The 26,473-nt window shown below is 42.9% G+C and overlaps 1 protein-coding gene across 18 annotated transcripts in view; it reads right to left on the bottom strand.

The window, feature by feature from the left end:
- Positions 1 to 26,473, bottom strand: part of LDB2 (LIM domain binding 2) — a 451,461-nt gene that overhangs the window by 241,019 nt on the left and 183,969 nt on the right. For 4 of the 18 annotated variants that reach the window (XM_081591851.1, XM_081592346.1, XM_081591948.1 and 1 more), the window contains exon 3: positions 14,286 to 14,408. The exons of the other annotated variants lie outside the window; for them this stretch is intronic. In XM_081591851.1, the coding sequence (XP_081447977.1) occupies positions 14,286 to 14,408 (123 nt within the window). The remainder of the gene's footprint in view (positions 1 to 14,285; positions 14,409 to 26,473) is intronic. 18 annotated transcript variants of the gene reach the window in all.

Below are 26,473 nucleotides of genomic sequence, written 5' to 3'. Positions count from 1 at the left end.
TTAAGAGCAGTTAGGACTCATTCGCTAGTGAGAAGATATTTAAAAGGCAATTAACTCTTCCTCCTGACGAGCAGCCAGAAATTGCCATGGAAAAGTTCACAGGGTGGAACACGGCTTCCGCTGGGCAGGAAGCAGACAGCCATCTCACATCTGTCTCATGCTAAGAAGTTTCACCATGAGGAACTGGTTTTTCTTTGGTCACTAGTCCAACCTGGGTACCATGCTGCTGGAAGATGACACTGGGAAGGAATAAATACAAGGCTGCCGTGTTTCTTCAGCGGAAATTTTACTTGTGCAAGGAATGAACAAGCGAGCGTTGCATGCCTGCTCACACCAGGCAGGTGTGAGACAGCCGTGTAGCTGGACTCCAACACACGGTCCAGGCACATCTCTCCAGGGAGGGCATCGTGGTGTGGGCCGCACCCAGAGGAGACCAGCTGACTCCCCAGAGGCCTTTTGTCCACTTGCAGCCCGTCCGCTGCCCGCGCATCTTTCTGTGTGTCCTTGGGTGAGCACCATCACCTTTCTAGGCAGAAAATGAGAAGACTGCGGCAGATGGATGCCAAGGTCTCTTCAAGCTCAAAAGTTCTTTTCCCATTATAGAGTCTGAAACAGACCAGCCTGTTAACAGGGCAGTGTCCTCAATGCTTTAGTGCAGGAAAAAATAATAATATAAAGCCTGACTCTTCTCCTTATGGTTAGAATAGTGTGTTGGTTTTCTGTGGCTGGCTGCTGTCACATATTACCACAAACTGGGTGGCTGGAAACAGATTTTTTCATTCCCAGCCATAGAGGCCACAAGTCCAAAATCAAGATCTCCTCAGGGCCGGTTCCTTCTGCAGACTCTGGGGAAGAATGCGTTCCAGGCCTTTCTCCAGCTTCTGGGGCTACTGCTGTCCTTGGTGCTCCTTGGCTCAGAGGCACGTAACCGGAACCTTTGCCTCTGTCGTCATGGGGTTTGCCCGTGGTCCTCCCCTCTGTATCTCAAACCTCCTGCTCCTTTCACTCCTGGGAACACCCGTCATAGGATTTAGGACCCTCACTAAATCCAACAGTCCATCTTGAGATCTTTAACTACATCTGCAAAACCTTAAGGGGCCTCCCAGATGGCTTAAGCGGTAAAGAATCCACCTGCAACTCAGGAGATGCAAGAGACGCAGGTTCGACCCCTGGGTTGGGAAGATCCCCTGGAGGAGGAAATGCCAACCCACTCCAGTATTCTTGCCTGGAGATTCCCATAGAGGAGCCTGGTGGGCTACAGTTCACAGGGTCACAAAGAGTTGGACACAACTGAGCAAAGACCTAATTTCCAAATCAGGTCACATGCACAGGTACTGGGGCTTAGGCCTTGGGCATGTCTTTTAGGGGTGCAGAATCACTCTGCTAACAACTAGCTAACACTTCGTGAGATTTATATGGATCCTGTGTTTCTCAAGGTGCTTCAGGTACATAACCGTGTCTATTCCATACGACACAAAACTTGGTGGTGATGGTTCCTGCTCAGCTGAGTCTGACTCTTTGTGTCCCCACGGACTGTAGCCTGCCAGGCTCCCCTGTCGATGGAATTCTTCAGATAAGAGCACTGGAGTGGCTTGCATTTCCTCCTCCAGGGGATCTTCTTGACCCAGGGATCAAACCGGAGTTTGCTGCATCTCCTGCATTGGCAGGCGGATTCTTTATTACTAATCTACCTGGGAAGCCAATAAAAACTTACACACATCTTATAAATGAGGTTACCAAGAGACTGACTGACTGGCCATGTCACTCAGTGAGGAGGGCGGCAGAAGACACCACCCCAAAATCTGCCACTTTGGCATATGGGTTGTTTTAACCTGAGGGCAATTAAGGTCTAGCAGACTCGGGAGAAGCGTTTATTTTTAATTTCTCCCTTAACTGCCTAAAATAAATTTAGATTGAGGGCCTTCATCAGGAAGAGAGCTAATACCAAAGATAAATTTTTATATCAGAAAGTCTTATCCACATGGCATGGAAAACATTGGTTCACCAAACATCTTATCTTCCTGAGTTTTCTCTTCCTCGCCTTTGAGACCCCGGGCCCTTGTCCCCTCCTCCTTAGCCCAGGGTGGTATACAAGCCTCAATCACCTGACTGCTGGGAGGAGCGCATGTCTTTGTGGGGCCCCTGTGCATTGCAGATTAAACTGATCTGAGTTATGAGACCAGCCAAAGAGCCTAGAAGGATAGAAGGAAAGTTTTCCTCTCCTACATCTGCTATTCAGCAAGGAATGTAGGATGCTTCTAGAGCGCCCATGCTGGCTCCCGCAGAGGCACAACGAGACAAAGTGCCAACTTCATGTAGATTATAGGTAACATCAGATTTCATTCATTTGCTTATTATCAAAAAACACAGGAGGCGCTTAATACACACATTGATTAAATAAGTGCCTGCAATACCACAGACCTTGTACTGGACACTGGGTTAGAGATGTCAATAAGATTGCAATAGTATCTGGTGAAAATCAGAAATGATTTTCCAGGCATAAAAGAATGACATTTTGCCATTTGCAGCAACATGGGTGGACTTGCAGGGCGTTATGCTAAGTGAAATAAGTCAGAGAGAAAGATACTTGCTATATGTTATCACTTATATGTGGAATCTAAAAACATACAACAAACCAGCGACTATAACACAAAAGAAGCAGACTCACAGATACAGAGAACAAACTAGTTGCTACCAGTGGGGAGAGGGAAGGTGGGGAGCAATACAGCGGTGGGGAGCAAGAGATACAAATTATTAGGTATAAAATAAAGAATATATGATACAACATGGGGAACGCAGCCAACATTTTACAGGAACTATAAAGACTGGAACCTTTAAACATTGTGAATCACTGTACTGTGTACCTATACCTTATATTCTAGGCAAGAATACTGGAGTGGATTGCCATTCCCTTCCCCGGGGGACTTTCCCAACCCAGGGATCAAACCCAGGTCTCCTGCATTGCAGGCAGATTCTTTACCATCTGAGCCACCAGGGAAGCCCATTGTACAGCAACTATACTTCAATAAAAAATAAATTAAAAAGAAAAAGCAACGACTCAAGCTAGGCCTAATTCTTTGAGAGTCCTCTGGACTGCAAGGAGATCAAACCAGTCAATCCTAAAGAAACTGGAATTCAGGAATCAGTCCTAAATATTCATTGGATGGACTGATACTAAAGCTGAATCTCTGATACTTTGGCCACCTGATGCGAAGAACTGACTCACTGGAAAAGACCCTCATGCTGGGAAAGATTGAAGGCGGGAGGAGAAGAGGATGACAGAGGATGAGGTGGTTGGATGGCATCACCGACATGATGGACATGAGTTTGAGCAAGCTCCAGGAGTTGGTGATGGACAGGGAGGCCTGGTGTGCTGCAGTCCATGGGGTCACAAAGACACGGGTTAGACCCCTGGGTTGAGAAGATCCTCTGCAGAAGGGCATGGCAACCCACTCCAATATTCTTGCCTGGAGAATCCCATGGACAGAGGAGCCTGGCGGGCTACAGTCCATGGGATTGAAAAGAGTCGAACACAACTGAGTGACTAACACTCATTAATACTAATATACAGATTAATTTGAACTAAAGGCAAGTGAGAAGAAGCAGATCCAAGCAAAGTTCTCTGCCTTCCCCTCTTTGTTTACAAGTATATACTAGATGTTTCTTAACTATTCAAAGTCATGGATGGTTACGTCTGGGGAAAAAAAAAGGCTAAAGGTTAAGACCAAATCATAGTTAATAACTTTAGCTGCTTCATATTTTGCCTGAACTGGTGGTAAATAATAATGATAACAATAGCGATGATGACCAACTTCATTTCTCTCTCTTTTCCACTTCCCCTTCTACTGGGACTAGAAATAGGTGATCAAGAGAGGATGAATCAGCACAAGAAATAATAGCTCCGCTTATTTTACAAGTCGGAAAATGCAGGCCTGGTTAATTGGGTGTTGATGGAGAAAACTGGATCGCTACCTTGAATACCAAGCATACCCTGACCCCCCTGTGCATGTGAGATGCATTCCGTAGGGGGATGCAAATAGCTGCCTATTGTCATTACTCACTGACTAGCTTCCATTGGCAGGGAAGTTTTCCCAGGGGAAGAAAAACGATCCCAAACTATGATTAAAACTCATACTTTAAGAATCCTAATAATCATATCAAAAAGACTTCTGTGTTTTTCCAAGTCTGAGCGTTTAGCTACCCCACAGTCCTGCAAGTGAACAAAGAATACATGTGATTATCTTGCGTTCATTTACTAACTTGTGTCTATTATATCCAAATATATTATTCGATAATCACTTCCGCCTTTGATGAATGGACTGTGTTGCTTGATACTTTGCCCAAATTACTCTGTCAGTGACACTGCACATACATTTGTCCCCTTTAAATATTCCTGAAAGTGGTAATGGGGGCCTCTAAGGCTCAAAACACTTAGAAGATCCTTTTTGCTGTTGTTTAGTCCCTAAGTCCTATCCGACTCTTGGTGACCCCATAGACTGCAGTGTCCCAGGCTCTATTTTACACCAAAATAGGGCTGCCAAGATTAACTACAATATCCAGTTCCTTTGCTTTAAGCAGGGATTTAGAAAAAGTGATAACAGTGCTTATCTCCTGCAATCAGAAGCTCTATCTTTCAACAGCAAACAATGGGAAAACAAGTTCATTGTTATGTAATAAATGCAGTTTGGTAGACCAAAATCATGTGAAATGTGGAACCCGGTGGGGGATTAATAAAGATATCCGGGTAAGTTTAAATATGCAAATAAATGAGCAACATCATTCTTTCTGAGAGAAATAAAAAGAAAAAGCAACTGATGCATGTGAGTTTTATGGGGGGGGGCAGTTGTTGGTAATGGTGCAGTTCATCTACCTATTGGAGAATTATTTATTCAGCCTGCGTTGGGTGCTGAGCATTGTCCCAGCTACCAGGGAAATAGAAGAAACGGAGGAAAACAGAACATGGATCTTGTCCTCAGGGGGTTGCCAATCTAGATGGAAATTTTTTTATTATGTAAGTATTTGTATATATGTAACAGATATGATTTTACACAGGTGTATATCTGCGTCTATTCTTCAATCCACTTAATAAGCTGTCTAATGCAATGAAATGGAAAAATGAAAAAGTTTGAGAATTTTCAAGATAAGATTGAGTCTAAGAATTTTAAATGGCTTTAAACCAAATGCCGTTCTGACAACTTTTACTCTCATTGCTATCTTTAGACGCAAGACACATGGGCAAACATTGAGATTTGCATATTCAAGGCAGCCAGTCTGGATATGTGTAGTCATTGACCTAATGGTTGTGCTATAATTTCTCCATGTATATCCTATAGCTCATCGTCCCTTGAGGAAAAAAAAAACAAAACTGAGGATGGGGAGGGAGGCATGATCAACTTAAGTGGGAAATCACTGAATATTTTCTCTCCATCTTAGAGATTCATACCAAATCCACATATGAAAACCTAGGTGAGGTATTGTATCAAAGAACCCAGTATAATTTATGAAAACCAGACTTTCCCAAACTTACCTTCTCACAGATAGAATTCCTCGTGTAGCACCTATTTATTGGCATTCCAGAACACTCTCTCAGAAATACTGCAATAATAGATAACAAACATGTATCTACTGTTCTTAAAAGAATATCTGTAGCCCACTTGTACTGTTGATCCCAGTGACAACTTCCAGAGATTAAACTGTCATATCTTGCTGTGTGCATTTGCAGAAACTAATGTTTATATATGGAAGAAAACTGTGACGATTGAACCTCAAAGTAAGTAGGTATGTAAGAAGGAATAACCTGCAATATGAAAGGTTATGAGTAAATGCAAAAGGGAAAAAAAATAAAAGATTTTATACACACCAGCCAATCTGTTGTTAATCTTTATGATCTGCTTGGTTTTTCTTATTCCTTTCTTCTTGACATAAACATGATTCAATTGTTTTAGTCAATTCTTTCATGATAGTTTGGCTAGTTTCTAGCTGTAGATGACTCCTTCAGAGAAAGCAGCAGACACGGTCAGCTAAAGGAAGCCACGCTTTTCAATCACAAAACAAGTGCCTACAGAGGAGCACGGGGGGTTCCTTAGCTTGATAAGAATATATTCATAAGATCAATAAAGTAAGTCAAAGTAATTTTATTTCCACGATGTTAGTTCTACAGAGTGAGTATGACTTTGGCCTTTTGTTCTTCGATAAGGCCTTCTGTAGCACAAGAAAAATCACTTAAAAATAAATCTCCTAAAGCTAGGTTTCAGCTTTGCAACATGAGTAAGCGCTAGAGCTCTACTGCACAGCACAGGACCTGCAGTTACCAACACTGAATCCTACGTTTAAAAGTTTGCTAAGAAGGTAGATCTTATATGAGGCATTCTTATCCTCCCAAATGACTAAAAATAATAAAATATAAAGAGGCAGGAGAAAGCTTTTGGAGGTGACAAATATGTTTATGGCATAGATTACAGTGATGGTTTCATGGGCGTATCCTTTCTTCCAAATTCATCAAATCATATAGATTAATACATGCACCATTTTAGATATCAATCATACCTCAATAAAGTGGCTTAGAAAAGGAAATAGACTGATGCAAAAAGATAGGGTATGCCACAAATATATATCTTTGTACATAAAAATAAGTAAATTTTATGGATATACATATTTGCCATTGGGCTTTCCAGGTGGCTCAGTGGTTAAAAATCCACCTGCCAATGCAGGAGACACAGGAGATGCAGGGTCAATCCCTGGGTTGGGGAGATCCCCTGGAGAAGGAAATGGCAACCCCTCCAATATTCTTGCTTGGGAAATCCCATGGACAGAGGAGCCTGACAGACTATAGTTCATAAGATCGCAAGAGTTGGATTCAACTTAGCAACTGACAAGGGGTGCATTCTCCATTACTCGTGCAGTTATCTGTTTGAAAATGCTAGTGTGTCTCACAATTCCACCCTTCCTGCCCCTGACTTATCGATAATTCAGTACATTTAGTAAAGTCTCTCCACTAAAAAGATTTTCATATTTACAGTTATTAATGTTACTACGAGTAGTGTTTACTGTGGTCTTAACTGTGGTAATACAGATAATGCATTTCTAACAGCATTTGGCCCATGTAGAGATCCCCTGAGTGTTGGCTGTAGTTATAATTTGCCAGCAATTTGAAATTCAGTTCCTCTTTCACTCCTCACAACGTTATCAAGTAGACAGTATTGTTCTTCCAACTTTATGGATGAGGAAACTGAAGATCAGTGATACAAAACAGCTTGAAGCAAAAAGCAACCAGATCCTCAAAATTATTTTATGCATGATCCAAGGTCAATTTAAATACTTATCTTCTTATAACTCATTAAACTCCAATTAAGAGCAGAGGAGTTCAGCAGCTCCCTCAAGGTCATATGGAGTCAAAAGTGGAGGCTAGTGTGATGGCCAGTTTTCTATGTTAATTTGGTTAGTAATTCAAGCTAACACTAATTTAAGTGTCCTTGGGAAGTTCCTTCCTAGATGTGAGTAAAGGCCATCATCAGTTGACTTTAAGTAGGGGAGACTGTCCTAGTCTGGATGGGCCAAACTATATTAGCTGAAAGTCCTGGAGAGCAGAAATCATAGCCCTCAAGGAAGAAGAAATTCTACTTAGGGCTACAGAATCAGCTCACACCTGGGAGTGCCAGCTGCCCTTCCCAGGGGGTGCACCCTGTAATTTTTGGAATTGCCAAGCCAGCCCCCACAATCACATAAGACAATTCCTTACAATGAATCTCCTAATGTGTATCTCCTACTGGTTCTCTTTCTCTAGTTGGAACACTTGGATTAAGACCCAAATCTCTGTGTCCAGAGACAGAGTTCAGCTCTGAACTATTAGCATCATGGTAACCATCAAAACTCAGCTTATCTCGGTCAAAGAAGTCTTGGCCTATTGACTTAATTATGAGGACTTCCCTGGTGGCTCAGTGGTAAAGAATCCACCTGCCAATGCAGGAGATGTGGGTTTGATCCCTGGGTCAGAAGATCCCCTGCAGAAGAAAATGGCAACCCACTCCAGTATTCTTGCCTGGAAAATTCCATGGACAGTGGAACCTGGAGGGCTTCAGTCCAAGGAGTTGCAAAGTCGGACACGACTGGGCACACACGCCACTGGCAACCATTAAAACTCAGCTCATCTTGGTCAAAGAGGTCTTGATTTTATCAGAACCCTACTGACTTAATTAAGCAGCTTCAATGAGACCCACCAGGAATAAATACTACAACCATTCTTTAACTTGTAGAAATGCTACCTTTCTTGTACTAGTCGCAAGACACAAAAAGTAATGCTGATAATATTAACATTTACTAAGGAAGTACCACTTTCAGCAAATGACCAAGATCTTTGAAGTCATAATTTTATTTCATGGAGATAGAGAGGTGGAATTCTACTCAATAAAAGGACTAATTTTCTAAGCATAAAACCAACCTGGGCTGATCTGAGAAGTGGGAAGTTTTCCATCTGTCAAGGTCTGGAAACTCAGATTCAAGGCATTTTGCAAGTTAGGGAGGGAATCTGGCATTGAATGGTAGCTAAAGATGACAAACTCTAAGCTCCCTTATTCCAAAAACTCTGTCCTCTGGCCATTTACATACTAAGCCTGCATACTATTATTTTTCAATTGCTGATAAAACTGTCCTCAAAGACTGAGTATGTGCAGGCTTGAATTTCTGGCAAAATTAAATCAGTGAACCTTATCTCTACTTTTGTGGCCTCCCCCAATAAGGGTGTCTGCAAAGATCCATAAACAGGCACTAAACAAAAATGCAAATGAAATCAGAGTCAGTTCTCAGTTATCCACATTGATAGGAGGAACAAATGGACAGATAATCCAAATCAGCAATCAGTGGCAAATTTTTTTACATTTGATTTTTAAATCCTTCACTCTACTGCTCCATGATTAAGAGGTGACTTTTGCTGGAAAAAAAAAAATATCCACTGCCTTGGTAGAATTTTGCTTCCCTTATTTTTATTTTTTAATGTTTTAATTGAAATATCATTGTTTTATAATATGCCAATCTCTGCTGTACAGCAAAGTGATTCAGTTATAGACATATAGACATTCTTTTTGTATATTCCTTTCCATTATGGCTCCTATATAGTTCCCTGGGCTATACATTCAGTTCAGTTCAGTCGCTCAGTCGTGTCCGACTCTCTGCGACCCCATGAATTGCAGCACGCCAGGCCTCTCTGTCCATCACCAACTCCCGGAGTCTACCCAAACCCATGTTCATCGAGTCGGTGATGCCATCCAACCATCTCATCCTCTGTCGTCCCCTTCTCCTCCCGCCCCCAATCCTACCCAGCATTAGGGTCTTTTCCAATGAGTCAACCCTTCGCATGAGGTGGCCAAAGTATTGGAGCTTCAGCTTCAACATGAACAGTATGAAAAGGCAAAAGGATAGGACACTGAAAGATGAACTCCCCAGGTCAGTAGGTGCCCAATATGCTAATGGAGATCAGTGGAGAAATAACTCCAGAAAGAATGATGGGATGGAGCCAAAGCAAAAACGATACCCAACTGTGGATGTGACTGGTGATAGACGCAAAGTCCGATGCTGTAAAGAGCAATATTGCATAGGAACCTGGAATGTTAGGTCCATGAATCAAGGCAAACTGGAAGTGGTCAAACAGGAGATGGCAAGAGTGAACGTTGACATTCTAGGAATCAGCGAACTAAGATGGACTGGAATGGGTGAATTTAACTCAGATGACCATTATATCTACTACTGTGGGCAAGAATCCCTTAGAAGAAATGGAGTAGCCATCATGGTCAACAAAAGAGTCCGAAATGCAGTACTTGGATGCAATCTCAAAAACGACAGAATGATCTCTGTTCACTTCCAAGGCAAACCATTCAATATCACGGTAATCCAAGTCTATGCCCCGACCAGTAACGCTGAAGAAGCTGAAGTTGAACGATTCTATGAAGACCTACAAGACCTTCTAGAACTAACACCCAAAAAAGATGTCCTTTTCATTATAGGGTACTGGAATGCAAAAGTAGGAAGTCAAGAAACACCTGGCGTAACAGGCAGGTTTGGCCTTGGAGTACAGAATGAAGCAGGGCAAAGGCTAATAGAGTTTTGCCACAAGAACGCACTGGTAATAGCAAACACCCTATTCCAACAACACAAGAGAAGACTCTACACGTGGACATCACCAGATGGTCAACACCGAAATCAGATTGATTATATTCTTTGCAGCCAAAGATGGAGAAGCTCTATACAGTCAGCAAAAACAAGACCGGGAGCAGACTGTGGCTCAGATCATGAACTGCTTATTGCCAAATTCAGGCTTAAATTGAAGAAAGTAGGGAAAACCACTAGACCATTCAGGTATGACCTAGATCAAATCCCTTATGAGTATACAGTGGAAGTGACAAATAGATTTAAGGGACTAGACCTGATAGACAGAATGCCTGATGAACTATGGACAGAGGTTCATGACATTGTACAGGAGACAGGGATCAAGAAAATCCCCATGGGCTATACATTAGGACCTCGTTTTTTATGCATTCTAAATGTAACAGTTTGCATCTACCAACTTCAAACTTCTAGTCTATCCCTCTCCCTCCCCTCAATCTCCCAGGAAACCACAAGTCTGTTCTCTGTGTCTATGGAACGCGTAAGTGTTAGTCGCTCAGTCATGTCCGACTCTTTGCAACCCCATGGACTATGTTCCGCCAGGCTCCTTTGTCCATGGGATTCTCCAGGCAAGAACACTGGAGTGAGTTGCCATTTCCTTCTCCACTATGTCTATGAGCCTGTTTCTGTTTTGTAGATAGGTTCATTTGTGCCATAGTTTAGATTCCACACGTAAGGGAGATCATCTATTTGTCTTTCTGACTCACTGAGTGTGATAACCCCTGGTTGCATCCATGTTACTGCCAGTGGCACTATTTCATTCTTTTTATGGCTGAGTAATATTTCATTGTATGTATCTACCACATCTTCCTTATCCATTCATCTCTCAATGAACGTTTAGGTTGTTTCCATGTTTTGGCTATTTTAGAACAGCACTGCTATGATCCGGGGATGGAACCCACATCTCTTATGTCTCCTGCATTAGCAGGTGGGTTCTTTTTCTTTTTTTTTTCATTGAAGGATAATTGCTTTACAGTATTTTGTGGTATTCTGTCATACATCAACAAGAATCAGCCATGGGTACACCCTCCTTCCCGAACCTCCCTCCCATCCTCTGCCCCATCCTGCCCTGCTAGACTGTCACAGAGCCCCTGTTTGAAGTCCCTGAGTCATACAGCAAATTCCCATTGGCTATCTATTTTACCCATGGTATCGTAAATTTTCATGTTACTCTCTCCATATACATTACCCTCTCCCCCTGCCCCTCCCCCCGTGTCCAGAGGTCTGGGCTCTATGTCTGTTTCTCCACTGCTGCCCTGAAAATAATTTTATCAGAACCATCTTTCTAGATTCCATATATATGCGTTAGTATATGATATTTTTCTTTCTCTTTCTGAGTTACTTCACTCTGAGTAATAGGCTGTAGGTTCGTTCACTTCCTTAGAATCGACTCAAATGCATCCCTGTTTATGGCTGAGTAGTATTCCATTGTATATATGTACCACAGCTTCTTTATCCATCAGCACCACCTGGGAAGCCCACTATATAGATTAGCAAACCTAAATTGTGCAGCTTCTTACTTTGTCAGAGATAAAACACCTTACATCCTAAATAGAGCTCACACCAAACCTATTCACAGGGGAAGACTTTTCATCCTACCTTGTCTCTGAAATTCTGCATTTGTTCCCTTGACAGGATTAGGTTGCAGGACAGTCAGTTTCTAGATGGTCTAAGCCAGAAGGCTAGAGAGTGAAGGCCCAGTGACCTTAGAGGTAGCTTCAAAGAATTTTGAGGAATTGAAGATAAACTAGGAATTCATTGCATTCATTTCCTGCGGCAAACCATGGCTCAGCAAAGAGAGAAAAAGTTTATCTTCATTTCTGTTGTGTTTCAATAAATAATTAAAACAACATAAACCAGTTCAAGATAGAATGAAATGCTGTGTCCTGGACTACAAAGTGGAAAGCAGAGATGCTCATCCGAGTCTGTCAGTAATTACCTGGGACGGTAGGCAAATCATTTGACTTCTCTGTTTCCCCATTTCTGTATCATAGCAACAGCTACTACTTATGGAAAGCTTTCTTACGATATCTTGGTTACTTTTTAAAAATCACTTTTACAATTTAACTCAACAACCTTATAAATTAGGTGTGATGAGCAACCCCGTTTTACAGATGACAAAAGAAAGGCATAGAAAGTAATGTGCCCAAGGCAGGGTCATGTAGTGGGGTTGTCAAATCAGATTCCAACCCACACTCTTAACCATCGTGCTATACTGCTTCTCTGTCAGAAAATGTGACAGTTAAATTAGGTGTTCTCTCCAGATCCTTTAGCTCTTATATTCTGCAATTCTATAACAGAGCAAAATATCTATTAAATAAGCAATTTGAAAGGGCTAGCCTCAGAGGGGATGTCCATTTTCAGAAATACATCTCCTTCAAAACCCAGATGGAATATTATCTCCTCTGCACCCTAGGCGCATGGCACAGTATATCCTCTGTGAGATGAACACTGCTTTCAGTCTCAGCTTTGGCTCTCATTATAGTACATGCACTATCACTAGCTTGTCCTTCTTACCTATTTGGTTGCTGACTCTTCCAGATCAACACTGCTCAATGCACGTACATGTCCTTGTCACTTTGTGAGCCGATAGACATTAGGAGTTTTATTCTAGAGGAACAGAGGGGAAATCCAGAAATCTAAAATGATCTGCAGATGGTGACACCGCATGTCTTTGGAAGAATCAGAAGTCTGAGGTCTGTTTACTCCGCCTGAGAAATCAAAGACTCCGATTTCAATAAGGACTTGCCCTGCTCTGTCTTTTGCCACGGCTTGTCCACATGTAGGAGAAGCAGAATGGCTTCTTGGAGAGTTCAAGTTTACCACTACCTAGTCACTGACATGTACTTGACTTATTAGTGATGGGAAGCAACTACCACATGAAATCCCTAACAGATAGATAGAGAAGGGAGGAGGGAGGGAGGGAGGGAGAGAGGGGGAAACAATATACAAATGAACAATGGCCAGACTATACATAAACTGTCACCCACAGCCTGAAGCAACCTGCCTGGGAACCCAACCCTTCTCTACAATGAACAACCCAGGAAGTCAGCCTGCTACAAGCCAGACTTGCAGGAAGCCTGACTGCTCTTTCTAGTGACAATCCAGAAAGTGAAACAATAACTTCTGGAACGATCGGTTTAAACTGGCCGGGACTCAATTAAAACTGATTACTTGATTGCTGGTTACATTTTGTCCCCACTTCCAACTTAGGATCCAGCATGAGAAAGCCAGACAGGCACCCCCAACCAACTTGGGATGACCACCTCCAGCTTCCCCAGGGCATGAGCCTCTAATCAGGGCCAACAGGAAACCTTCCTTTTTCCACTAGAAAGCTTTCTCACTCCTCTGCTTGCCTTTGAGTCTTTACCAGAACTCAGGTGCTGGTGACTGATTCCGTTACTGGAGCAGGCTTTGAATCAACAACTCTTGCTTTTCTCATTTGGCTGATATATAAAGATATTGGGTTGGCCAAAAAGTTAATTTGGGTTTGTCCATAACAAATGATGGAAAAATCTGAATCAATTTTTGGGCCACCCATATATACATATACATATACGGTGGTGGTTTAGTCACTAGGTCGTGTCCAACTTTTTGCAACTCCATGGACTGTAGCCCACCAGGCTCCTTTGTCCTTGGGACTTTTTCAGGCAGGAATACTGGAGTGGATTGCCATTTCCTTCCAGGGGATCTTCCCCACCCAGGGATTGAACCTGGGTCTCCTGCATTGCAGGTGGATTCTTTACCAACTGAGTCCCCAGAGAAGCCCATATCCATACATATATGTATTACATCTGTGTACACATATAATTTTATCCATATATATATTTATGTGGATATATATCCCACATAACCAGTGAATTATTGTTTGTCTAATACTTTTCTTTAAAAATATTCTCTAGAAAACTTTAAATTTCTTTTTAAAGTGAACTTTCACACTTCTATCTTAAACAGTGATAAACTAGTAATTTTCTAATCAGTACTAAATGTTTGTTAAGTTAAATCTCTTCCTTCAGTTACCACCTGAAAACACATCACATACTGGCAATTATTTAGTGTATGTAGCTTAGCTGAGTAAACACTGAGTTTAGAGGTAAAAAGCCTTGTGTTTGAATTGTTCGAACATTCACCTGCTCCGTGGCCTAGACCAAGTGATCTAACCTCTCTGAGTCTTGGAGTTTCACCTGGTGAATTCCTACAATTCCAAACTAGCAGGGTGATTGTGAAAATGACATTCCACGGTTCCACGGTACCTATGAAAACACCAGGCAAAAGCTAATGTCAACGAATACATGTATATTCCAACAAACACAAAATAACAGGAGGTTATGAAAAAAACTGCAACATCAGAATGAAGTTCCTTAAATTTGTTCAAATCTAAATTAGTATGTGGAGTCCACCATTGGTCAACTACACAGCAGCCAGGAAATGTTCATTTAAATTAACTAAAGTGCTGACAATGAAAAGCTATTTAAACCACATCAGAGGAATCACAGGTTTTATGTACAAGAAAGGCTTTAAGCAGAAGGAGGACCAGCCTGAGGGTCATTTACAACCAAACTGTCATTACTGGTAACATGCGTTCAATGTCTATTTAAGGTGTCTTTGAATGTCAGTTAGAATTAAAGCAAATAAAGAAAAAATTCATCAGATGACAAAACAGTCCTAAATCCATCCTTGGACATTTTCCAGAAAAGACTGGATCTCTTTCCAAAGCCTTAAATAGCCCCTAACAGTAAGAAATCTGGAACACGGAAATTGCATACATATATTATAGGTGTACACGTGTAATTATTTTTTAACAATGTTCACGATAATGTGGGTCAGCTTGCTTTAGAAAAATCGCATAATTATGGTAGTTTCTGTGTGTCCAGTTGCTCTGTTGTGTCCAACTCTTTGCGACCCCATGGATTATAGCTCACCAGGCTCCTCTCTCCATGGAATTCTCCAGGCAAGAATACTGGAGTGGATAGCCATTCCCTTCTCCTGGGGATCTTCCTGGACCAGGGATCAAACCCGCATCTCTTGTGTCGCCTGCATCGGCAGGCAGGTTCTTTCCCACTGCGTCTGTGGTAGTTTGCTGGTACGTTATTTCATAAGTAACTGCACAGATTGATGAATCAACCGAAACACATTTAAACGATGAGCAAGGGTGCTCAGTTTTCTCTTGGGGAAACATAGAAGCAGAACTACGAAGACAGATGCTCCCAGGGGTGTGCATTCCGAATTCATTGACTCAGAGAAGACTGCCAGGCCACCAGAAATTGGCACAAAAAGGGTGGTGCTATAGACAGTGCCCCCAGGGGAGGAAGAGCAGAAGTTCTATTCTACAGAGAGAAAGAAACTGCCTTGGCAGTTTCCAAAGCAAGAAGCTGGCGTAGCGGGGTGATAAAGATAGAAAGCCAGGCCAGAGGCTGTCTCTGTCTATGGAGCCCGCGTGCAGGTCAGCACACGCTTCACCTCACTGTCCATGAACCTGGACCACCAGGACGTGGGAAAGCAGGCAGGGGTGGCTCAGAACCCCTCTGCCCAAGGCCCTCCTCACCAATATTCTGAATTATTCTTCAAACACAAGAGATACCACTCTGCTTCTAAAAAAGGAGATGCTCGTACACCATCTCAAGAAATATTTGCTTTGCCCTACCAATACCCAGGATTTCCTTTCTTATATTTCCTGCAAGCTCATTTTTTATCTAGCAGCACCGGTGCCATTTCTCAGATGTCTTCCTGCATGAAGATGCTGTCTCCACCGCCAAGTTTTCTCTGGTTTCCCATTCAAACCAGTTTGGAAGTTTATTCCCCCCACACACACACCACCCCCATATTTTGCCATGCTTATTTTCCTTCTCTCCCCCTTATCCCATCTCTTTTCCCCTTTCATTAAACCCCTTCCTCCTCACGTGCAGAAGTAAGCAATAAACACGACTTTCAGACATCCATAGAGGGCTTGATTCCCCCAGGGGAAATCTTTGCTCTTCCTCCAGTGGGATTTCATAAGGCATGCATTTTCTGTCAGTGGCCCCTACTATGGCCGAGATTATTTAGAAATAAACCTTCCTGATCTCCCATGTCATGTACTTCTCTGTACAATTTAGGCTAGGTAATAATAATAACAGTGAGGGCTCCTTCTCACATTAACATTCTCTTATTATATGTTCATCCAGTTTACCAAATAGGATTTGCTTCCACTTTGAAAAGCAAAACAAAGAAGTGAAAAATGAAGATGCACCCACACTGGGGAAATTAGGGTGTTTCACGTTAAGAAGAGAGGTACGCGTGGGTGCTCTGTTGCAAAGTCACGTTCAGCTCTTTACAACTCCACTGCCTGAAGCCCACCAGGCTTCTCAGTCCGTGGGATTCCCCAGGCAAGAATACTGGGGTGGGTAGCCATGCCCTCCTCCAGGGTGTCTTCCTGACCCAGGGATCCAGCCTGAATGAAACAGTTCAGGATAGTGTCAGACAGAGCATGAATATCAACACCAAGTAGGATTAAGTACTCAAAACCTAGCAAGGTAAGAAGGGAAAAAAGCATTATGAACACCTTCAAGTCAGTCAAATATATATATATACATATAACTTAAAGTCTATACATAGACGCTATATACATTGACGGCATAATCAGTAGTCAATGATGTATTTACAGTGTGTCGTTGTCACATAGCACGATAACTAATATAATGTGCCTATCCCTCGTATTGATGTAATTTCTAGCTGACACAACATGAAAATATCCCAGTACCTCAGTCTCCAAGGGGTACCACCGGAATGTCCTCTTTTGGAGAGCCACTCATCACATGATCACCTGCATCCCTATATCCCTCAGTGGGTACAGCCGAGGCTTTGGGCAAGATGAGAGCACAATAAATATTTGCTAAATGACTAAAGGAGAGACTGTGATGATTTCATGGACAAGTCGAGGAGAGAAGGAAGAACTCTCAAACGAGGCTCTGCAGGACTTTTTGCCTCAGCAGCTTGCTTGCAAATAAAGCGCTAAAACTCCATCAAGAAATTAAAGCCACATTAAAAAAAAAAATCAAATGAGATCCTTTTTTTTATTGGAAAGTCTTGCGTTTAGATCTATGGTCTGTTAACACATGAAAGCTCGTCCATGTCATCAGTAGCCAGATCCTAAAAATACAGAAAATTCCCTGAATTACCCAGAAAGGCAAAAGTCATCACCTCGCTGAAAATTTAAGCATTTCCCTTTTCTTACTATATTTCAGATGATTTCAGCTTTCAAAAAGCAACTTCATCTTTCACGTTAAGAACACAAACACAAACCCTCTAGCTCTCTGCTCATGCCGTGAATTCTGTCTCCATGTTAAAAGACATTTTATAAGTCCAGCCTTGATTTATCTCCTCATTTATTATAAGACTACATTGTTTAAATGTAACATGTATTCGTTTACAGAGGATCGGCCAAGGTAACAGAGCTGGGTTACATGGAATTCAGTCCACAATTCCAGTTAAAAACTTACCATTTTCTCTTTGAATAGCAACTGAAAGAAGAAAATACAAAACCACCAGCTCAGTCAGGGAGCAGGAGGGGGAGGAGGGGAATTAGCAAATCTCTGAAAAATAAAGCCGCATAATCTGCTATATTTCAGGCTGCCTTTATCCTCCAAATCCCCCATCTTTGTTTAAGCTACAAACGGACTCTATAAAAATCAGCTCACTGGCCTCCTCTATTATGCACGTCCCTGCACAAATCAAATGAAGCTTTGGCTGAAAAGCTGATAAAAAAAAAATACACTAGCACTGACACGTGAGCAAGCTGATGTGTTTAAAAAGCAGTTATCATTTCTAATTCTTTCCCTTCTCTGCAGGGACTAGATCATCTCTCTAAGGAGCACACACAACTCTGGCACGGAGCACACTTTGCCTCTGCATTTGTTTTCAAGAGGGATTTTCTCAGATCACCACTGCATAAAGTGTTCCATCATTAGCATCGATTTTTAACACCTTGGGAGGAAAGTGAGCAGTGGTTAGTGTAACTGTTTAATACCAGGGCATAATCAAGACTATCTCCTAATATTTGCTCTCATGGTCGAGTTTTTTCCTGGAGAAACAAATTCCTCTTGGGCTGAAAACCACGCTGGCAAGGTATCATCCAAGTACTTGAGGTTTAGGCTGTTTTATTTTGGCTTGTTTTTTTTTTTTTTGCTATTTATAATGAATTCTAATTTCTGAACAGCAACATTGGAAAGTAACAGATCCTTCTTGGCTTTTTTTTTTTTGGTCCTGGCTTTTCCCCTGATTGCTAGCAAATTGAGTTGGGGGTAGGAGATTGGGGGGTGGGAGAGCCTAAGATATTCAGCGTCTGTCCCTTCTGTATATCTGCTCTAAATCCGGGACCCCTACCCAAATCTCAATGCCTGTTTTACACAGCCCCATAGTGTCAGAAATCTTTACTTCACGGTCATTACCACGGTTACAAGTGTATACTGTCTAATCTTTGCTCCATGATACTGGATTCCATGAAAGCAGAGACTCTTACTCATCTTTGAATACTCTGTGCCCAGCCTCATAAGCTGGGTGCAAGAAAGACTCAATAACTGTATCACTTACCCCATTATAGATTTTCCCATAATAATAATGATGATAGATAATAATTATAATAATGATAATATTGACAAGAGTATGTACACTCCAAACCAAGCACTTTACATACATTAATCCCACTTACTCCTCTCTCCAACTCCATAAAGCAGTAGCTAATATCATCCTGTTTTTCAGATAGAGGCTTAGAGGGGCTTAGTGATCTGCCCAGATACGAAAGTATGGGATAGAGTCAGCATTTAAATTCACACAGGTTGCCTTCAGAGCCCCAGGGCTGACCCCCTAGACTCCCACCCTGGGCCAAGAAATCCTCAGGATAAGAGGGTCAAGTCTCCGTTTCAGGGTAAATGGTACTGAAACCTTGGCACCAGGTACTAAGCTGTTTGTTCTGAGACATTTCAGGCGCACAACTATCCTGTTCGTGAAGAACTGTCCCCGTCCTCATCCTCTCTGATTGTCAGAAGCACGGCAACCCGGAGTTCAAGTGAGTCCTCTAGTGCCATAGGGAACGTCAGAAGCCAAGCTTAAAGTCCTGTCTGTTGGGCGAAGCTTTCCCAGCGCTCCCCCAGGAGAGCTGGAATTGGAGGGAGGGAGGGAAAGTAGGGAGAAAACAAAAAAAAGGAGCTGCTCTTGGTCATCAAAAGGAATCAGATAGGGAGGAAAAACGACAGAAGGGAAGTAGAAGGAGTCAAACAAAGCAGGCTGCAGGGATCACAGGTGGGACTCAGGTGGGCATTTATTGAACCAGAGGGGAATGGAATGGAATAGAGTGAATTATGGTAGAAGAGAATGGGTGGAGGTAGGATGAGATGGAACAGACTGGTTTGAAATGGACTAAAACACGTGGCCAGCTTTGCACTTGGCACATTTGTGGGTGTGTGCAGTTGCTCAGTCGTGTCCAACTCTTGCAGCCCCGTGGGCTGTAGCTCAACAGGCTCCTTTGTCCATGGGATTTTCCAGACAAGAATGCTGGAGTGGGTCATCATTTCCTCCTCCGCAGATCTTCCTGACCCAAGGTTCGAACCTGTGTCTCCCACATCTCCTGCACTGGCAGACAGATTCTTTACTATTGAGCCACCTGGGAAGCCCTTGACACATAGGTTTACTCAATGCTGTGAACTGAATTGTGTCCCCCAAAATTCATATGTGGAAGTCCTAACCAGGGCTTCATCACCCTTGATGTGATGATATTTGAAGACCCTTAGGCGATAATGAGGATTAGAAGAGCTCATGAGGGTGGGGCCCTCGTGACGGGATTAGTGCCCTTATTAGAAGAGTCTTAGAAAAGTTGCATGCCCTTTCCCTCCTGCTGTGTGCGCAAAGGAGAGGTCATGTGACCATGAGGCAAGATGGTAGCCAGGAAGAGAGCTCAGAAATCAGAAGCAAGGAATCAGATTGGCTAGCACTTTGATCTTGAACTTGCTAGCCTCTAGAACTGTGAGAACATTCATTTCTATTGTTGAACGCACCCAGGCTGTAGTATTGGGTTGGCCAAAAACATCATTTGGACTTTTCCATAAGACAGCACAGTAAAACCCAAAAGAAAATTTTGGCTAACACAATATTTCATTGTGGCACCCCAGGCTGACCAAAACACTCACATTTTCCTCAAAGTCTTTGTGAGCCTCCTCAGCCTGCTTCCATTTCCAAATCCCTCATCCTGGTCTAGGCTGTCTTCAGCTTGTAACATTCGCTGAGAACGTTTCTTTTGCCCATTGGGTCTGCTTGCTTCCATTCTAAAGCAGTCGGTCTCAGGAAAGCCAACCAAAGAGGGAAGGGATATGTGCATATCTATAGCTGAATCCGGAGAAGGCAATGGCACCCCACTCCAGTACTCTTGCCTGGAAAATCCCATGGGTGGAGGAGCCTGGTAGGCTGCAGACCCATGGGGTCGCTAGGAGTCGGACATGACTGAGCGACTTCACTTTCACTTTTCCCATTCATGCACTGGAGAAGGAAATGGCAACCCACTCCAGTATTCTTGCCTGGAGAATCCCAGGGACGGCAGAGCCTGGTGGGCTGCCATCTATGGGGTCGCACAGAGTCGGACACGACTGAAGCGACTTAGCAGCAGCAGCAGCATAGCTGAATCAGGTTATTTTACAGCAGAAATGAATGCAACATCATAAAGCAATTATCCTCTGATTAAAAGATAAAGTTAAAAAAATACAAATCCAAAGCTATATGAGGCAAATTCAACTCCTTTTTCAAAACTCACATGACGTAAGAGACAGAGGGAACCCCAAACCAGTGCTCTTCCAAGGGAGGGACATATGTATACCTATGGTCAATTCATGTTGATATATAGCAAAAACCATCACAATACTCTTAAGTAATTATCCTCTAATTAAAAAAAAAACTCACATAGGTGGCCTTTCAAGCTGTGGGTGGGATTTGCAGGATGTTCTAACAGGAATTCAGAGGCCTTGCCTTGAAAGGTAGATCACTTCTTCAAAGCAATTTAGTCTGAACTATTCAGCCTATACGGTGGTGCAGTGGTAAAGAACCCGCCTGCCAAAGCAGGAGCCAAAGGGAGACACGGGTTTGATCTCTGGGTTGGGAAGATCCCCTGGAGGAGGAACCCAGTCTAGTATTCTTGCTTGGAGAATTCCATGGACAGAGGAGCCTGGCAGGCTGGAATCCCATGGGGTTGAAAACAGTCAGACACGACAGAGCACGCACACAGGGATTTAGCCTATCAACCTTGAGTTGCTTAGATTCTCTTCTCATTATGGATTCGAACCTGCTGCACAGAGGAAAAAAAGTCTCCTTCCACAAAGAATGTTGTTTTGGGACACCCGGATTTACGATTGTAAATGCCTTTTCAAAGGAGCGAGACTTGGCTGGAGCTTTCTTACATAAATGCAAATACAATTATTACTTATGCATTTCAATACATCCCCAAATGGTAAAGGACAATACCACGGCACTCACAATAACAATACCTCCCTTTCCCTGCCCTGCCGAGCTCCAAATGTTACTTCATTAGTGTGGATTTGATCACAATGCTCTTTGCCACCATAGCTTCTATTCCGGAACCCAACAAGGTCGCAAATGCTGTATAACATGTAATTATTAACGTACATCAAGCAAATCAGAGTGGTTCAGTATACTGTCTTCCTACTAAATCTGGTCCCTCATTAATAACCTTAATTATTGTGCATGGACAGAGCAGGATTTGTCGAGAACAGAAGCCTGAAACTGCTGGGGCAACGTCATTACCATCTGCGGCTACAGTTCTATACAGAAGTTGAACTGGAAAATGTGAGAAACTGCCTAACACAAGAGCTGTATTTTGATAAGAGGAGACTGGGAGGATGCTTTCTCATCTGTTTGGATGGACAAATATACGCATCTGAAGAATCAGCTGTTAGGGACCAGAATGGGGGGGGCGGCGCGTAGAATAGGAATAAGGGATGCATTTTTCCCTGAAAAGGGGTTTGTCAACAAAGCAAAACCAATGTAAGTTAAAAATGAACACTCTGCCCTTGGAAAACCAAATTATGCAAATCCATCCACTTTTACCTAGCTCCTACTTCTCTGCACTGGCCAACTTTTCAGTCTGGGGACAAAGGCACAGGGGGATGTTTGTAATTCTCTGGGTTAGGTGCTGAGGTTACAGAAAATCACAGTCAAGGAAACTAGCCTTGATTGGAACCAGATACACCAGATTTTTGAAAAACCACTGGAACAAAAAAAGTAAAACCGTGAAGTAGGACAAGCATCAAACTCAGGCCACTGCTTAGTGGAGCATTCAGATGCAATGTAGCAGCACAACAACAACAGAAAATGGTCCAAAATCAAATGAATTTACCTGGAGGTATGTACACATTTCCTATGTTTAACGTTAATGCTGGACTTCCCTGGTGGCTCAGTGGTAAAAAAAAAAAAAAAAAAAAAAAATCCACCTGCGATGCAGGAGACACAGGTTGATCCCTGGGTTGTGAAGATTCCCTGGAGAAGGAAATGACAATCCACTCCAGCAATTTTTACCTGGGTAATTCCTTGCACACAGGAGCCTGGTGGGCTACAGTCCATGGGGTTGCAAAAGAGTCAGACACGACTTAGCGACTAAACATAATAAAGTCAGGTAGGGATAAAAAGGGGTGTGATCTAGTCCCTCATGATTATCGGGTGAACTGGAGGGGCATAAACTTTAAACCTGGGGCAGATGATGCGAGCAGCATAATTCCAATGAACCTAAACAAATATCCAATTATTGTACAGGAATACTTGACGTCTGATTCTTGAGCCGTTCTGGAAATTCTTGACAAACACAGGATGCACGAATACTGTCTAGGAACTGGCCTTGTAGTGGGGAATCTGGCTGTTGACAGATCAAGCAGTGGCACTGAATTATAAAACCAAACATTGACACCTCGGGGTTTACTACATCTGCTCAAAGGGAAGCTTTGGGATATAATGGAATAATAGAAGAGAAAGCCGTGTAAGCAGCACTGGGTAAAAATTATTTGTGTGGCGCCAGTGAACCCAGAATCTGCTCGTTTTCCAGTGATCCACTCTTAGGACAAGCGTGGCCTTGTGATGTGGTACCGTGTCCTGATACGATGCTTTCGCTGTCTTATCTATTGTACACAAACCACCCTACACATCAAGGCAATAATTAACTTCATTTTGAAGTTGCCTAATTACTATGTTTACTCTTCACACACTCATCACATATTGGCTTATTTTGTAAAAAATATTGTTATTAGTGGTAACAGACAAAATAAATAAAATCTCCATGTCTGGGCAAGATGAAGGTGCAGAAGACAGTTTGTCATGTTACAGAGGCAGCCTGGCACAGGCAGGGGAGAACAGAATCGGATTCAGAGGAAACAACCTGAGTTGCAATGTTGACTTGGCCTTTGTTTTCTCATCTGATAAATGAGACTAATGATGCTGACCTTTACAGAGTTGTTGGGTGGATTAGAGTGATGAGATGCTTTATGTGATGCTGTAACCAAGTTTGTGGCCCCGAGGTTCTCCTTAAATGGCTGTAATGATAATGATGATGACTAATAAAAGCGGTTCATTAGGTCAGATCTTTGAAGCAAGATGTCTGAAAACTCACACACTGGGGTAATTCATCCAACTACAGTATATTCAATCAGGCTGATTAAATCAATTAAGGAGTAAGTGAGCAAATGGATGAATGAATACAAAGAAGAAGATGATTTAAGGAATATACCAACATTGCTCATCACTAAACAATTCAGGCATTGAACCCCTGGTCCTGAAAACAGTGCCTGGTACTCAGAATTTGTTGGAGGGAGTGAAATAAAACATTTAAAAGTATTCCCCAAAGGAATTTGCTGTATGTCTCTGGGAACTCAAACCGGGGCTCTGTGACAGCCTAGAGAGATAGGTTGGGGTGGGAGGTGGGAGGGCGGTTTAAGAGGGAGAGGCATGTGTGTACCTATGGCTGATTCATGTTAATGTATGGAGAAACCAATATACTATTGTAAAGCAATTATTCTTCAATTAAAAACAAAGAAATTAAAAAGTATTCCCCAATGAGCAACTATACTCCAATAAAAATTAATTAAAAACAATAAAATTATTAATATTAAAAAACAAAAAACATTTCCCAATGAACATTGTTGCACTGATGAGCACCCTTTCCTGGCTATTTGCCCTCACCTCATCTTTCGTGGGCTTCCCTGGTGGCTCAGCTGGTAAAGAATCCGCCTGCAATGCGGGAGACCTGGGTTCAATCCCTGGGTTGCGAGGATCCCCTGGAGAAGGGAACAGCTACCCACTCCACTATTCTGGCCTGGAGAATTCCATGGACCGTGGAGTCCAGGGGTTGCAAAGAGTCAGACACGACTGAGCAACTTTCACTTTCACTTTCATCCTACCTGGAAGTATTTCTACACACACAGCCCTTGCCTAACCACCCACTTCTGCCTGCTATCAGGGGTCTCCCCTCTGCTCCTTGCCTCCCCTCTGGTATTGCCCACCCATGCGATGCACCCTCTTCTCAGTTTGCACCAAAGATGAGGAAAAGCTGGTCCCCATTTTTAAGGACTTAGCCGTGCAGTGAGCATCTGTCACACGGGTGCAAAAGAAGGAGATGAGTCATCATTCCCCCAGTTTAGGGGCTGCTCAGGCATCCGGTTTGCTGTGATCCATGCAAAGGCTTTAGCCGTAGTCAATGAAGCAAAAGTAGGTGTTTTTCTGGAGATCCCTTGCTTTCCCTATGATCCAGCAAATGTTGGCAATTTGATCTCTGGTTCCTACAAACCCAGCTTGTACATCTGGAAGTTCTCCGTTCACATACTGCTGAAGTCTAGCTTAAAGGATTGGTGATGGACAGAGAGGCCTGGCTGCAGCCCATGGGGTCACAAAGAGCTGGATACGACTGAGCAGCCGAACTGAACTGAACTGAAGACCTGCGAAGAGCTGATTCATCACAAAAGACCCTGATCTGGTAAAGATTGAAGGCAAAAGGAGAAGGGGATGGCAGAGAATGACTCTGCATCAGTGACTCAATGGGCATGCATCTGAGTAAACTCTGGGAGATGGTGAAGGACAGGGAAGCCTGGCGGGCTACAGTCCATGGGGTTGCAAGGAGTCGGCCGCAGCTTAGCAACCGAATGACAACAACAGCATGTACCTGGGGGACAGAAAACAACGATGCGGCTTCACAGTCATCCCTGTCCTTTGTGCTCCGGGTCATTCTTCTCTCCTCTGACGTGGTGGAAGGTGGGGGCGGTGGGGTGGAGTTAAATGGTCCTGGAGGACCTGTGAGAAGACAGTCTCTAACTGACTCCTCAGATGAAGCGGCTGCTGTCCCCCACCCCGGGGGCCCTCTACCTTCCTTCACTCCTTTTAAGAGATGGGCGGGAGTCCAGGGAGCTGGACCAAGGCAGGTGCAGGCAAGGGGCCAGAGACCCCACAGGGGGCAGCCAGCCCCCGCCTCCAGCTTCCCCCTCCCACTAGGCACCCTGAACCTCAGCTCTGGGTGGGAGGGGTCCCCACCACCCACCTGCCCTCTCTGGCCTCAGGCCCACACACCTCTCACATGCATTGTTCTGGAACATTCCAACCTTTTCAGAGGACTACACAGATCAAAGGCAATCAAATAAAATCCTTCCAAATAGAAAAGTTAATACTCCCCACACAGTATTCCCGAGTCTGTCCACACAGAAAGCCAGAGTCCGACTTTGACATTGACTATTTGCCTACATTTTTTGAAGGCTCTCTCCACCCTCAGCTTTGATTGGACGCTTGTATCTATACTTGATCTCATGTAATATTTCTGTAGCACTTTGCATTGAATAAATAGGGCACTGAACAGGAAGGGATATTAATACCTTTAGTAGAAAATAAAAAGAAACACGCTGAACTAAGTATAAGGGGATCTGGGCAAAATACAGAATCTTCCTGAAGGCAAGATATCAAACTCTGCAAGTTTGGGAATTTAATCTATGCTTTACCTTTAAATTCTGAAACGCTGACAGTGTGTTCTTCAGTTGTTTTTTTTTTTAAAGAAAACAAAACCAACCAACCAACCAACAAACAAACCCCCAAACCTCTAGAATTTGCCTCCTTTTGTCTTTAGGAAGTAATACAAAATAGGTCAGAAACTCATACCAACAGAGACCTCTACACAAAAATATTTGCTATCAAATATTTTAATTAAAAAAAAACCTGAACCAAAAATTTTTGGGTGTTCCATGAGATCTTAATTTTGATTTAATCCCTTAAAACTGGAATAACAGAAAATATTTGTTAACCAGTTTATGCATGTGTG

This window comes from Giraffa tippelskirchi, chromosome 1 (assembly GCF_054371585.1).
Source record: "Giraffa tippelskirchi isolate mGirTip1 chromosome 1, T2T-mGirTip1v1.2.pri, whole genome shotgun sequence".
Taxonomy (NCBI): domain Eukaryota; kingdom Metazoa; phylum Chordata; class Mammalia; order Artiodactyla; family Giraffidae; genus Giraffa; species Giraffa tippelskirchi.
This window is presented reverse-complemented; position numbering and strand designations above follow the sequence as displayed.